We start from the raw sequence: 17021 nt of genomic DNA on the forward strand, positions 1-17021 counted from the left end.
GTACTTAAATTTCTATCGGATCTAGAAGGTCAAAGTTAGGGATTATTATATAATTTTAATCTCGATCGATCATCACAGATAAGGTTTTCCTAACTTTTCTTAATCTCAGGGATGAACATATTGATGATTAGTTAAAATATACTAGGTCGTTCATATATTTATTTGGTATGAGCTAATTTAGTTCTTAGAGAATATCACATATGTACATATGATAAAAAAGTTCTAAGAAGATAAGTATTGACAATAAAATAACTACATATGACAAATACGTTACATATGTATACACTTTGCTTGATAAAGACAATGTTTTTAAAATTTATAAAACATTTTATTATACTACTAATGGCGGCTTCATATAATGGTTTACTATTTTTATGGCTTGATTCTAACGATACTCCACTGAAACTTTATTATTTAAGTAATAAAAATATACAATAGGCAATTAAAAATACATGATTCTATATAGTATATGCCAGTTTTTCAGTCCGTTGTCATAGTATATGGCAATCTAAATCTTTGCGGTTTGTTTATGCATCCAGCTGCATTTGCCCAAGCAACTTTATACTCATTATTTTCGATAGTCGTTACGCAACACCTTGTTTCGTCTTTAATTTGCCCGATATGCCTTCTGACGGCGTTAATCAACGCATTTTCGTCGTTTTTCCTCGTGAAAACGCGTCTCGCAATCGTAAATTATGGTAATCGAGCTCGGTACGAAGAGAACTCGTAAAACGACCTGTATAAAACATAATTGCCTGGTTGTAAAATGGTAGCATCAACACACATACACAAATTACTTATTATTATAGAGTGACTGTTTTTTAACCACAAAGTGTTGACAGTATCAATATTGTTTCATTGCGAAATGTATAATTATAATACTTATAAATTTGCGTATCTTATGTGAATATTATAAAACACATACCTTAATTTCTCAATCATCAAAAATATTGTATTATCATTACTAGTTTTTCACTATATTTATTTTATTTCTATTTTTTCAGCTTCTTTTCCAATGACGAGACGCATCGGACACCCTTACCAGAATCGAACGCCACCTAAACGCAAGAAACCGAGGACTTCATTTACTAGGTTACAAATAGCAGAATTAGAAAAGAGGTTTCATAAGCAAAAATATTTAGCTTCAGCTGAAAGAGCGGCTCTTGCCAAAGCACTGAAAATGACAGACGCGCAAGTGAAGACATGGTTTCAAAACAGGCGGACAAAATGGAGGTAAATATTTTTTTATTATTATTTGGAATATATGTACTATATTTCAATACACAAATAATATAGTATTAGAAAGTAAATAATAAGTATAAAGCACTGTTTTATTACTAGTAAGTGTTACAGTGATTGTGTATTTACGGTCAAAATATATTTTCACTGACTTTCAGTGAATTTATATTGAAATACATTTTCAAAAAAAGTAAAGAGGTAAAAAAATATACTTAAGTGTGTGGTCTTTAAGTGACCGTTGTGAATGCCACCTATTATATACCGTAAGCCACCAGAGAATTTCGGTTCAAAAAATTGTTATAGGACAACACATAACCTGTTAAGGGCAAAATGTCTCAAACCGCGTAAATTAAGTTTAATCTATGAATATTTTTTATAATTAATTAAATTAGAAATATAATTTAGAAAAATTAAGCTAGAAAAAATATTAAAAGTTAGAATTCTTAATTATTTCATCTAATATTTAAATATACTTTGATACATATTAAGGTTTAAGTACCGCTGCTTAAGAAAAAACGTAATAAAATTAATATGTAGTTTTTAAACATCGTAAATTAATAATGGCGCTTTATTATCGCATATTGTATATTATACATTTATCGCTAATAACATCGCGCAATAAAATTTATGAATTATTTATCACTTGCATAATTAAATTATTTACGACCGAGCGTATTATTATTAGCTTCAATTTCAAATTGCTTTCGCGCATGCGCGTTTATGTCAAAATAAGATTATTGTTGGATCGCGCGTCTTTGGTCTTAAAGTGCCGTTTTTTGAACAGCAGAGTTCGAAAATAAAACAAAGCTCGTGTCGCGTTCGATCGCCGAGCCTTTACACGAGTGGCAATAATGAAAACACGCCGCCGGACCGATAAACTCGGACTCTCTCCAGTGTTGACACACGGCTCGGTTGGCGCCACTGTCTGCTATCTGTCTGCGCGGACCAGACGTAGACGGACACAGATTGTCCATTAAAAGCTTCGCTCCTACACGCTGCCGATAACGAAAGGGGATTCTTCGCGTGCCCGCGTGTGAGTGGCCACACTGCGAGCGACGCGAATGTTTTGACGGTTGGCCACACTGCGCGACGTGGATGTTATGTGATTTTAAATTGCGTATCAGTAAATAAAAAATGTTTTTTTTTTATAAATGATTTGCCTAATCATCGACTGTTTGCTAGTTTTAATTATATTTACAACTAGCACGAAGGATCACTGCTAGTCGAAAATATAATAATAAAGAAAACATAATAAATGCTGGGTTCAAATATTATATGACTTTCAGATACTGTTTTATTGACACATAATTATTTTGTTTAATGATTTTTCATCAGTATAACTTTTTATCAATAAATAAAAAGTGGCATATTTATCGTCGTTCATCTGCACCAGGATCAACGATATAAAACAAAGCCCCAGCATGGGACTTCTAAACGCGCCGTTTGCATCGGCAGTCGGGCAAACAAGACGACAGGGTCGCAATTTCCCCCAATAGGGGTGATTCATTTTAAATAAGGTACACAGCTAGCCTGTTTCGCTTCTTTAAATATTAAATGGAGCATTTTGCGGACAAGAAGCCAAACAATGTGTTCACCGGCATAAAGTCGAATGTGTTGAACAGACGATAACTTTCGCCGCCTCAACTGACAGGGTTGGTAACTACTAATTCTTAATTTATACTTGCACATCAGATATATTGCATGCTTATTTACGAAATCCAAAATTGATTCCGTGAATTCGTAGCTTTCATGCGTGACAGAAATATGTTTCAAAACAGAATTCACGAATCGAGTTAATCGAGTTTATAATCCGAGTTGTTTTTAGCGTGTTTGTGTTAAATGCAACAACTTTCGTAAACAATGAAAGGCAATATTAATAAATTCTCGAATCGTCGTTGACATATATTAATGAAGAAGATAAATGCAAGGTACTTCCATAAGTATCTAGACTATCATCGTGTTAATGAAAAAACTTGACAATTCACTTAGCGACGAGCACGAGTCAGCGGTTGTAAATCTGTTTTCTGTACGCGCAAGGCTTTACTGTTGTTACCATATTAAATTTTCATTATATGACTTCTTTCAATTCTATTGTATCCATTAACACTTGACAACATATAATGTTTCAATATAACGTATTTCAAGCTAAGTTAATAGGTGTTTTAGATACTTCGTAATAAAATTTATTCATTTCTTAAGTTAATTCGATGTCCGGTAGATGTCTCAGACTATCTGAGACATTGTATTTTAATATACTTGACGACGTCAGGCTCCTGGTACAACCCGTGTTGTACCACATCTCACACCCATATACCGAAACTGGTCTTATGGACGAGTTTTTATTTTTCTGGATATACTCGTGCTTAAAACGTGACTATGCAGAACAATAAAACACTCGTAGGTAGAAATTAAAAAATAATATTATACTAATATTAATTTTTCACATAAATAAGGGATCTTAGATATACAAACTTATGTCTCAAATGTAGACATCATCAGAGCAGATACTGTCCTGATTTAAACCAGTTTTTGTCACTGACATATACATTGTTTTCTTTGTATTCACATGCAGTCCCATTGATATTGCAGCACGTTTTAGCAGGAACTCTTGAAACTCAGCCACAGTTGATTTGAAACGATGATGTCGACATAAAATGGTTGCAATTGTTATTATTATTATTTTCCTAGAGTCCTGGATGATATTTTCAATGGCAATATGAAAGAACAGGCATGCGAGAGCATCGTCTGGTCTCAGTCCTTTCAAAATATTAAAGCTCTATTTTTATGCAGTCCCGGAATTTGATTTATTCATTGTTAATTTGATAGTTAAGAAAAACAAAAACAATTAGTCAGCCAAAAGCGTTTAATCAAATAGTTTGCCATTATCTTGTTAAGTTTGGTTAATTTCATAATGAGAATTTTCAAGCAAAAAAATTGCCTGATAAAAATCCAATATCATGTGATGTGATTTGCCATACAATTAAATCACATTAGCACGGACACAAATGACGAGTCCCCAGATAGTGTACAATCACCACAAGAACGTGTATATATGACAAGGTCAAAGACTAAAGCGGTAGTTGCGGAAAGTTCGTGATTATGGCTGGAGCGTCCCAACCGAAATATCGTAAATGGAAAAATATTCTTAACTGTTACGGTTAATTCGTAACCAATATTTAAATATATTTACCATAACATATCTAATCTCGAATTAAACATCTAATTAGTCAATTAATCTAACTTTATTATAATTCGAACAAATTGATGTACAGGTGTGTAATATATTGACTGGACAAAGGGTTCCATGACCCAGCACAGTTACTAAAAAGCTCATAAATTTAATTACGGATCAACACGAACCGGTATCGACGGTTGTCAACGCCTGCTGTGTATCTGGAAACGGATCTCGCTTTGCGATAATGTTCACAAATCATTGTCGGACCACTCCTACACCGCAGCTACCGAGATGACACATTTTTTATCCGCCTTATGAATATTTCTCCGATCTCGAATATTTATACGAGTCTCTCTGTGTTGGTTCAGTCGTGATTGCCATTAAAGCCGCTTTGGGCTAAATCCAACGCTAGAAACCGCAATGGAATTACTAGAATGTGAGTCATGAATATTGTGCAACTCTTGGCATGTGGCGCAATGGATGGCTATAAAAATTAACTGCGACAAACACAAATGCCAGCTCATAATAAGCGCCCCCTAACCTCAAAATTTAATTGGCTCGACGAATTAATTATTCAGCGAGGTCGCTAAAATGATTAAATTTACTTTTGATGATTTAATGTCATTGTGACAAAACGACGCTCGTTATTAGCGATAATCGGTGAATGGAAAACGCGCTTTTTATAGGAATCGAAAAAACAAACGTTGCCAAAAATAATTGCAAAATGATAAAAAGCGTCGTAAAAATTACGTACAATTGCGACGAAACAATCAAAGCCAATTACCTGTTGTGAATTGTCGTCTGTGTCGCAAATTTTCGTCGCTTTTTGGTAAAGAAAAAAAATGATTGGCCGATGATGAGGAAAACTGTACATTTCCGGTGTTTTATTTTTCTTAAATTCTGAAAATAACAAATCTTAGTATTTTAGCAATTATTTTTTTTATAAATATTTTGTATCATAAATAGGTTTTCAATTGAATTGTTTTTAAAATTTAAATTTTATTAACTGCGTTTTATTATACAGGGTTTTAAAGTAACTATCTATTGTGTTACAATTTAGTTTATTGATAGTTTCTTTTAGACGTAAAACAGTGACAATTCATATACTATTATGTGATTTGTGATATAATTTAAGTTTTCTGCATTTCAATGTGGTTAATTGTTTCATTAAAATGCCATTGGTAATATAATTTTATATGGCGTGTTTAGTTCTGCACATTGGTAATACCGAATTTGGTTTTAAATTTGAGTATTTATTAATAAAAATTAGGACCGTCGTAACCTAATAGATTAACCTTATTAGTTACAATAATCAAAACCAGAAAAACATATATTAATAATATAAAAAGAGAGGACACAAATCATCTTAACATATGTGATGATTATATCCACTATTGGCCCAATAAATCGTAAATTGGTATATAATGTGTCCAAAAATATATACACATTCTCATCATACGTCTTCTTAGTTGGCCATCACCACCTTGCAAGTACATCAGATTAAATATATATCCATACACTTTCTAAAATTGTAGTTTAAAAATGCTATCTGGACATAAGTTTTCATGTGGTTAATTGTCTTGAAAAAATGTCGAAAATACGTTTTTACTATCGAAATAAAAAATAAATAAAAATACCTATATCAATTTATTCGTTCAGTGTTGCTCATCGAAGTGTTAACAGTTTCGGAAATGGAAAAGAGTGACGGAATGATAGTAAAAAAATTGAAACGAACACTTGTATCAATTAGTTTAATCGTGAATCCGTGACGGTGGGCAGATGTCGTGAGAACGCTTTTCATTTCGGACTACCACTGTTCTTGCCGTTCTGTCTGGCTCGCTGCTACTGTGCTATGCAGTTCGTCTTGTAAATTTTATAAAGCTCGACAAAGGCTGACGATCTGAACACGACTTGACTCGTCACCAACTGTCCAACAACGAAGGTTGATGCACTATACACTGGGTAGGAGAATCCACCCTCATAGACATCAACCCTTTTCGATCGATGTGCATTATATATTAGGGAAGTTATGTATAAGTATAACATTATACGCTTACAATAAAAATATTATGCATTCATAATAAATTGTCATTCAAATTTTCTTAAAAAGAAATTATTTTTATTTTCTAAAAAATAAAAGTACCATCTGTGAATTTATTTTTAAGATCTATGTATATATACGTACTATATATAAACATATTCTATACTAGCATAGCTACCCTTTATGTTTGTATCCTAAAAGTGCAAATATAAACAGGTATCCCTTTTTAGACAGGTGACGAGGGCATTGTTTTGCTGGTGACTGACGTTGAAGATTCGAATGCTTCAAAACAGCAACGATATGTATTATACATGGAGGACAATTTAATTGAGAAATATATAACATATTTTGTACATAAAGCGAACTGTTTGTAAATTACTGTTGGATAGATTTGGTGCGAGTGAGCAGTAGAAAGCGAGCATTGGTTAGAACAGTGAATACTTTATGAATAGCTCTCTACAACAAATCATTTTCCAAAGAAAAATCCGAAGATTTACTGCACAAATAATTTGTTTTATGCAACATAGTATTTATTCAAATGCACATATCTCTTAAAATAATTTCCCGTTAAATATGATATACAAATGCATAAACATAATTTATAAAACATACTTGTTTGAATGAGAATCATAGTTATAAAATAATTTGTTTCTATTCTTAATATTTTAAGATCATAAGGGTAGTCAGACAGTCTTTATTATCTCTGGATCTATTCAACATAATATTGAGAATATATCATTAATAAATCACTCGATAGATGGGAAGGCAGAGTTGCGATAGAAGGACCAAAATAATCCATCATACGGTTAGTAGTTACCCTCATAAATAGCTAGTAAAAGTAAAAGGATATGGTTGAATTCCTCTATATATTACACAAGAGACAGAGAGTAAAATATCAGATTAAGTACAAAAAATCAGCATGAAAACATTATGATAGAGATATCACAAAGCAAATTGATATAAGAACATCTCCAATTATAAATTAATGTAATACTTTTAACTCACGAGGCTATTCATCTTAGATTTATTTGTCCCGAACTTTTAAGTTCTCTTATAAAAACGTATAATATTTGCATATAAGAGAAGAGGAGAGAGAAAGTTTATTGATTAAATAAACGTTAAATTTTTATTTAACAAAAAGCTTTAGTCGCATTTTTTCTTTTATTTCTTTCTCGACTCTAATGAGATTTAGTAAGTAATATATCTACAATTTTTTCGCTGCGATGCTAAATAAGGTTCAAATAATTTATTTTTAAAGTATAAATTAATGTATTATTATCTGAGAATACACGTCTAAATAAGCCCCATGGTTTTCTTTAAATATTTTTTTTACAATTTTTGCTTATCTGATTTTTAAAATGCAAAAAAAAACAATTTATGCTTTTCTGACTATTTATACATTTATTTTTTCAGATCGTTTTTGTATTTAGTTTTCTGAAATTAGAATATATCTACAAAAACCATAGTTCAATAATAGTACTTATTTCATATTTTTAAAGCAATGAAAAATCATTATTTGCAAATATATCATTGAAGTAAAGATTTAATCACGGCATGTGTATTGTTAAAAGTCTTTCACTTTTCGATATTGTATATTTATAAAAAATATTGAGTAATTATTTATCTACGTTCTTAATAAATTTCTCTTTGGATTGATAATGCAGTTACAACTCTATATATTATATTTTTCAACATAGTTTCAACAATGGACCTCACTGCTTTTCATGAGTCTAAAAACAAAATTAGGCTCATGTAGCTGTAGATTGCGAGCAATGATATTTGATCAATATTTTTTAATGAAAAAAATGTTGAGAAGCTCACGTGATTGCGTAATACGTGTTAACACGATTTGTTTGATGGTGCGTGGGACAGCACTTACACTAGTACATAAATGTTTGATGGTGTGCGTGAGTCGGTGTGGTTGGCAAATTAAGTTACGTTAAGTGCGTTAACTTAAGTGAGACGGGACGAAGGGGTGAGCGCAGCGTTTGCACACACCCTGTAGCGCAAAACGTGCCTTGTTACGTTCACGGAACAGCCCACCCCCTCTCAGACTAATCTGATAAATTTATGGTGAACGCTGTGGTTAAGGTGGTCTGAAATGACGTAGGTACACGCGTTACACGTGTTTGGCTGTATACTTTTTAGTTTGGTGGCCAGATTAAACCATGGCTTATACGAGGGGTTTAAAAGCAGAGAGCAGTTAGTTTATTATGATTAACATTGTTTTTAAAATACATCAAGAAAAGATGAAGTTTTTCCTGCAAAAATATCTTTCGTAAAAAGTAAGTTGAAACTAGGGCTTTCAATACAAACAACCGAATAAGTAAATAAAAAATAGTTAAAATTTAAAAAATTATTAAGAGTGTTTTAAGAAATTTTATAGCTCTCTTTATCCAGGAATATTCTTGATATTTTAATTTTCGGTTAGAAATTTTTTAAAACTTAAACAGTTATGGATATCTTATGAATCACCTATCACTTCAAACATGTTTTTAGTTGCCGTAGCTGCAATTTTTTTAATAAATTAATATAACATAAAATTTCAAATTGTTTTCGTATCATTTAGTAAAATTCTGCCATTTTAAATTTTTGTGTCCAATTTTTTTTTAATATCAAAACATGGATTCAAAATGTGCATTAATACAGATATGTCAAAAGACGTACTCATGTATCAACGGCCAAAGCACGACTGACTTAAAACTTAAAGTAAAAAAATGACATTCTTCCTAGGACTACTTATTATAACACATTCGATAATTTGGATAATATATTTCAATAATACAAGTGTTACATTCCGTTCGTATTTTAGAAACTGAAACACTCTTCAATCCACAATCAATCTCCCACAGTATCCACAGTATCTATATAAGTTACATATCACAATATGGCACGTGATGGAGTCCTATAAATAAGTTAAAAAAGCAAATAATATAATTACACTCGCAATCGGGGTATATTAACTTGTTCGACCGTTCCCTGGTATGAATGTAAATAGATTAATTCGATTTCCCTCTGTGGGTATTCCGCCATTTTGTCGGGTCAAGTGAACGTTTGTAAGTTTGTGGGATTCATTACTCCCCCTAGCGGCGGACGTCGGCAGCAATTAAAGTTGTAATTCAATTGGGTCTACGGGCTACGCCTCTACGAGCCGACGCAATTAGGCCTGTCAGGCGTAGGCTACAAAGGGAATAAGGCACGTCTTTAGGGGGCGCTTAAACGCTACGTGGATAATAATATATATCCATGTATGAGGTAATCACTATTTTTATGTTTTTATGACCGAGATTTTTATAAAAAAATACAATTTATATTATACTAAAAAAATATTATTAATTCTTTTATTCGATTAATTACTTATATATATTTTTAATATTTATTGTTCAATTGTTTGTTATAATATTAAAAATATTTTTATTATTCTTTAAAATCATTTTATTATAATATATATCAGCAATACAATATATTTATGAAAAAAAATGCATATTTTAGTTTCGCGTTTAATATTTTATATGCACATTGAAAATGTTGAATAAGGTTAAACAACCGCAGAGTAAAATTTATTGCGTGTGATTTTTCTTTGCTTAATTTTTGCGCTGTAATTCTATCACGTGTATTTTTTGTGTAATTTCATAATAAAACCAGCTCTTAAGCTCTTAACAATTGCTTGCAAGTCAATAAGAAAAGAGCATCAAATGTATACATATACATATCTAGACATGGTTTAAATTTACTAGACGTATTGCAGGACTTATGTTTAAAAGGCTTGCTGCCATTGCAAAGTCAAGACTGATATACATTATCAATAAATTAAGCGCTTAATTAAACCGATAATAGCATACATTTTTTATGTGCTCCGAGTCATTAAAAGTAAAGGGATAAAAATAAGCTATTTAGTAGATTTAAAATACCGCTATTTAAATCAGCAACTGGCAATATTAAATTAGAAAAGCATGAAAACTCGGTTGTATAAGTCGATAACTAACACCCAAAAGTCTTGGGTTATAAATTAATTAAAATGTTTTTTATGGATTATTTTTATCGTGTTTGGGAAATTAAAATCAGTGCTTATTATAATGTAGAAGTTTTTGAAGTTGTTAAGGGGCAGTGTCAGCAATCTGTGAGCGTTTTGTTTGAGAGCCCCTACAGAGTGTCGCGATTGCGTCCTTATTTATAGACGTTAGCGCTCGAGAGCGCTTCTTTTTCACGAGCCATCCAGGTGTTTAATGAGCTTGCCAAACTCAAGAATATTTTCAGCGATAGTTATGAGGAGCTAGAAAAAAATATGTGGAATGGTTGAAATGAAACTAGCTCAATAATTAATTTATCTAAATATTATTTTTTTAAAAAAAAAAAAAAAGAAACTACCTATATGTATTTCTCTGAATTATTAATTTTTTTATTTTGATAAATATATTGTAGGCATTTCTAGAGCGTTAAAAAAAAATTATAAACGAATAACAACAAAATAAAAACAGATTAAATAATATTTGGCAGACGGGTGGCAATTATACACACATTGAGCCGTTGCAGTAGTGTTTTATTTAAGTAAGTTTACAATTAAATTAGATACATGTTAGAAATTATATGATGTGAGTGATCAGTAGACGAGGCACCGCCGGTCGTCGTCTTCCCGTCGACGTACGCCAAAGAATGCCCTCTGCGCCGTCACGTCAGTGCTACCAGAGTGCCGCCTAGTTTTGTATTTTCCCCCTCCCCCTCACAAATATATCGATTCGAAGGAATGAACATTATTATAATAAGGTAAAATATACATTTAAATGTATAATGTAATAATCAGCTCGTAAATAAAATAATAAATAATGCTAGTGGTTTATGTTTTACCCTTCCTTTTTTTTGTACCCCAACGTCTTATTTCAGAATAACATTCTTTCAGACATATAATTAAATGAAAAATCTTGTATAATTATAATAGTACAGCTTTTTAGTATTTAATCCCATTTTATACAAACATGTTTTGTGCTACTTTCTGTTCTAAGATAAACAAAAAGTTTTCAAAAACGACTATTTTAAGTCATATCAGTATAGGTCAGTATATTCACTACAAAATATAATATACACATTAACATATTACAGGAAACATAAAATATAAATGATATAATATTAGTAATTTAAAAGATATGGCAAAAACCATGGAAAATGTTACCCCAATGTCCCTAACACTTTGTTTAGGCTGGTTTAAAAATACTTATTAAATATAATATATTTTAAGCCAAACCGCATTAAAATGCGTTTTTACACCTTTCACGTTATTATTATATTAATTAATCGGCAACGCGGCGGGACCAACGCTTTTAGCGGGTCGCTGGAGAGAGTACCCGCTCCGGGCAAATCCTAACTAATTTTCATTATTTCAAAACGCGTTTTAACCCTTTAAGCATTATGCATATTTAACGCGGCGGCTCACTACCCCTGGCCCGCGGTATTAGCGGAATTAAAATTTGCTACCGACTTAATTAAAATTAACAGAAAACGCGCGCAGCGCTTCCCGAAATTTTATTTAATTTAATTACGTCGCCGCGTTAATAAATTAATCCGGACGTAATTGTTTTCTTTTTATGTTTGTCGTATTCTCAAATTTGAGGCGGTGAAAAAGAAAATATTGTATAACTGGCAAAGCTGACATCTTTCATCGCGCTCCTTATTATAAAATCCACATTTTTCTAATATTATGCTTGTGGTTAGACAAATTTTATTTTATTCCTAGTACAAATAGTTATATTTATAAATATTTCCTAAAACTTTCAATGTGCCCTAAGTAAAATCTAGCTTCATTTGCAGCTTGTGATAATTGTATTTGTTCGTAGCTGACTTTAAATAGGAGCTGGATGGCAAAAGCCAAGAGCGGTTCAGTTATTGTAGACGTCTTAGTTCGCCAGAACCAGGATCGGTAAAATAGCTCAGGAATAATCTAGTTAGATTATCTGAGAAGCAGAGGTCATACATTTTTTAATTAATAACCCATGAGAAACTTTGTCGAAGACTTTTTCAAAATCAGTATGTATATATGGCGTCTACTTGCATTCCCACATCAAGAGATTTTATCAATTAGTAATTACGAAACAAACGCTAAAAAACATTTATAATTTACGCAATCACCAATTGGCGAATTTCCGCATTTTTTATATTAAAATATATCAACAAAAAGCTTAAATTGCGATTATTTTTTAAGTATTCAATATTTAATGTACCAAAAAGCAATTCAATCCGACACGCTCCATAAAAATACTAAATTTCCCAAAAATCGTTCAAACTCAACGATTCACCATTTTGATACATATTTTTTATATCGCGCATATTTAATATGCATTATATATTTTTTCGTCGATTGTAACTATGGCGGTTAATGGCCGCGAAGTGTTCGATAGAGCGGCTGGAGAAGAAATATGGCGGCAGCGTTCACTCGGTTCCCACTCGGTTAATTCATAATTGAATTTAAATTGATTTTAATCCAATTACCTCGCCGCTTTCTCTTTAACTCGTTACGTCATTAATTTTACCGGGAGGGAATAGTAGGGTGGGGGTTGGGGGCGAATTAACGTTTCCCGAATTTTAGGTATGATTAATTATTTAACCGAGTGCGCCGCGCGACTGGCGGCCATAAAGTAGGCGCAAAGCCTTGTCCAATAAAATATCATGGAGCCTTTCTGATTAAGGCACAAAAATAATATTTTTAAGACAAAGAAACTTTAGGCGCACGGTGGGGTAAAATTTATATAGGACCGAAAATACAAAAAAGTTTAATTGATTTTTGTAAAACACGAGTTGTTGAAATTTAAATATTATTTACTGACTTTTTTTTCGCACAAATGTATACCTTTTGGGTTTATGAACATCTAAATTAGTTTTCGGCAACCTAAATATATTGCTATAAAACAGACATTTTGAAGTTATACTGGACGTGCCACTGAAATCTAATATAACAAATATGTACACGCCAGAAGATAGAAGCTTAGTTGGGAAATCACTCGTAAATATTGTAAATAGCAAGGGTTCGAAAATTAAACCTTTAGCAGATAAAGATCTGGAAATTAGCAAATAATTTTCAATTTTAATTCGAAAGATTCTACTGCTTAAAAACGAGTTTATTAGTTAAACTAAGACTACTCTAATAATTAGTTAGTTCATATATAATATCTGCGTGCCAAACGCAATCGAAAGCTTTAGCAATGTCCAGACCTACCGAGAGGAGAGGGAACAAATTACAGGAGCCCGTTCTCCTCGAGAGACCCCACTCTATATATTTATAAAAAAAAGTAAAAACCGACCTCAAATAATGAATCTTAACTAAACTACATTTGTTGATGTCGGCGCCACATGTATGGCATGTATGGCAACACTCAACAAATTAGTTTTGAACGGTGGATAATTTATATGTTTATTTGTAGCATAGAAGGAGTTAACCGGTACCTATTATTATTTATTCAAGAAATTATATTACGATGTTAAAAAATATATAAAATGCCATTTTTGTCATGAGGCCCGGAATCATAGTTTTCCCATGGCCCAGGTTCACTCTTGGCGGCTCTGGCAATGTCTGAAAACACTGCTCCTTCAGTCGTTTTTCTGTCATTTCACAACTCGATGTAGTTGACCCATGGCGGAATATGAACATTTGAAGCTAAATGAAGATCCAAACCGGATAAAATATATTATTATTATTAACATTTTCTAACTAAATTTTAAATTATCTTTGCGTGAATTTTGATCACTTATAGGTTGATAACTCAAAGAAAGCGTAGGGTCCGTACCCGGTTTTCGAATTACTATTACCTGACTGCTTCCACTCGGATGGAAAATACAGACTTATAATACTTAAAAAGTAGTCGATGAAATATTTTAAGGACTCTGTTGAAAATATAATCATATTCGGGAGCTTTGCGATTAGGAAGTCATTAAATTATATAAACTACTTTTAGTGTTTTATACTGAACTATTATAACAACATTTTTCTCATTTTTCTTTCCAAACTGATGGTCACTGAATCCATTGATACGGGAGTTTTAGTAAATACTATTTTTATAGATTTTTAAAAAGCCTCTGACAATATATAAAAAACTTTTTTTTCTTAAAAAATAGTACGTTACTATTTTTTTTTTTAAAAAGTTTTTTTATACAAAATTTATAAAATCAATCCAATAAATAATTTATAATAATATTAATGACTGTATTTTATTTTTCGGTTAATTTTTTAATGGCATCGGATTAATATCTTTCAGGCTGTAATGCGAATAATGTGTGCTGTTTTCACCTATACTAAAAACGTATTATTCTATTTTATGAATTTATACTATTATCAATAGCATTCCAGTTCCTATTTAAATTTCCAATTTTTAAGTGTTTGATTAGCGTTTATATCGCTTCGATTAATAAAAAGCTAATTATGGCGCTGAATAAGTAAGCCCCAAGAGCGCTAAATGTATAGCGCTTTAACATTAAGAGCTTTCGCTGTAACATTACGAGCGTTGGCCCAACTAAGTAATTTTGCGGCCAGAGTGTATTGCAATTAATATTTCGGGATAAAGAGCTGCACCCTCCACACTTAATGAACGCACAGGGACGGAGTAAGCTCATATTTATAATATAATATGTTTTACTATATTTAAAAAAGATACGTATTATTTTTTAATAAATAAAATATACAGCTGTAACTGCAGTGCGAAATTAAGATTATAAGCTAATTAAATCTCGGAGATTATAAATTTAAGAAAAGGAAGTTAATTCCCCCTTTATAAGCTTCAAACATTAAAAATTGTAATTAATCTTTGTGTAAGCTTAATTTATTTTTGCTAGTTTATACTCGCTGATTTTTTTTTAAAGTTATTTTTAGACTAGTTTAATGATATTTTTTTAGATAATATAATATATTTTTTAATCTTTTAATGACATCTCTAAACACTTGACCATAGATATTGTTTTTATTGAATTGTCTTTGCTGCTTATTATATGTCTTATTGTAAGACTGCGATATAAAATCGAGCATGAGAGAAGCATTCAACTCTCAAGCTAATTTTAGTCTCATTAAATTACTGTTATTATATATTGACTTTAATATTCTATTAGCGATACCAAGCTAATTGAGAAATGAAGCGGCTTGAAACAGTTTTGCAAAGATGTTTTTTACTTTTTATTTATAAAAAATGTCATGACCACAAGTTAAGAAAATAAAGTGAAAAAATAGCTTGCACTCTGTTTGCGTTAACACATTCAGTTCGATAGCTATACATTTCATCATTATTCACAATTTTGAAAGAGATGGCAAGTTTGGGTTTATGCTTCTACTATTAGCTCTAAAGCACACCAAACGTATATACGTTCGATATATTTATATAAAAAAAATCCTATAAATTTGTTCAAAAAATATACCGAAGTTAGGATATGTACATATATCGTGTGTTTTAGATGTAATAGTAAGGGCATAAATCTAAACTTGCTATCTCTTTCTAAATTATGAATAATGATGAAATGAATAGCTCTCGAACTGAATGTGTTAACGCAATTTTCGTTTGAGCAATAATTCGTTCACTAAAAATCTTAAGCGACAGTGGATGTTCAACTCTATGATATTAAAAAAACAAGAATTATACTAAATACTTAGCCTTAATTAGTATTCCTTCACGAGAAAAAGTCTCACTATATATATAATAATTTTCATGAAGCTTTTTTTTGTTAAGAATTGAACTAGTACAGATATTTTAAAATGTTTTACAAACGCTGCATTTTTTATACTGCTGCATAAGAAATGGCGAGTCCGTGCCAGATGTTTGAAAATATGAATGCTTTCCTGAAAGTATTTAAATGGAAAAAATGCTTATGATTTTCTCAACTACTTTAACTGCCTTTATTATTGCTTTGATAATCTAAGAAGTATATTGAAATTTAGATAATAATTTTTTATATATAAACGATTTTGTTACTTTTTTTGTTCGAAATATATAAAAAATAAAATGTAGCAACAGCTGTCATTGCCCTTTTTCTCTATGATTTGGGTATAAATACGGGAACACGAAATTCCTTTATAACTTGACGCCCTATAATCAATCGAAGTAGATGGATCCATTCAGTCCTTTAATTATTCGCGTTCATTATAATAAATCATCATCCTATTGAAGTTCGTTCTCTTCGACGATCATCATCTTCTCTGTTAATTATTAATATACATATCTAAAATAATATACTATATTATTTATTAAATATTACATACATATCATCTTCTTCAAATTTAGCGTACACTTATCAATGCATTTTTGTCGCGCTGTTCATACTTTGCGTATACGTCTATTGACCGGAACGTGCCGGTGCCGGACAATATGATCGTAGCATCAACTACATTTCGGAATAAACCAGTGGCGCACCACCCTTGACCACTCTGCGTTCATTGCTAATAGAAATATTAATTCTGTGTGCATAGTTCATGAGTCGGTTAAGCAGTTTGCATATTTAACGGTACGGCCCGCACCCCTTTTATCTTCGCAACAACGGCCCGAGTTATGGCCGTCGATTAGCACGCCTGCTCATTAAGTGCTGTTTCACTATCGGAACAGT

General features: G+C 31.6%; 2 protein-coding genes across 2 annotated transcripts in view; both read left to right on the top strand.

Annotated features, from left to right (window-relative positions):
* l(2)k05819 (transmembrane protein 94-like protein l(2)k05819) overlaps positions 1-17021 on the top strand; it is a 605947-nt gene that overhangs the window by 106190 nt on the left and 482736 nt on the right. The gene's annotated exons all lie outside the window — the stretch shown is intronic.
* Positions 1-17021, top strand: part of C15 (homeobox protein C15) — a 50581-nt gene that overhangs the window by 30062 nt on the left and 3498 nt on the right. The window contains exon 2 of the mRNA XM_088192048.1: positions 1005-1233. Within this exon, the coding sequence (XP_088048174.1) occupies positions 1005-1233 (229 nt within the window). The remainder of the gene's footprint in view (positions 1-1004; positions 1234-17021) is intronic.

This window comes from Plectrocnemia conspersa, unplaced genomic scaffold (assembly GCF_051122295.1).
Source record: "Plectrocnemia conspersa isolate PC_06_02 unplaced genomic scaffold, ASM5112229v1 ptg000009l, whole genome shotgun sequence".
Taxonomy (NCBI): domain Eukaryota; kingdom Metazoa; phylum Arthropoda; class Insecta; order Trichoptera; family Polycentropodidae; genus Plectrocnemia; species Plectrocnemia conspersa.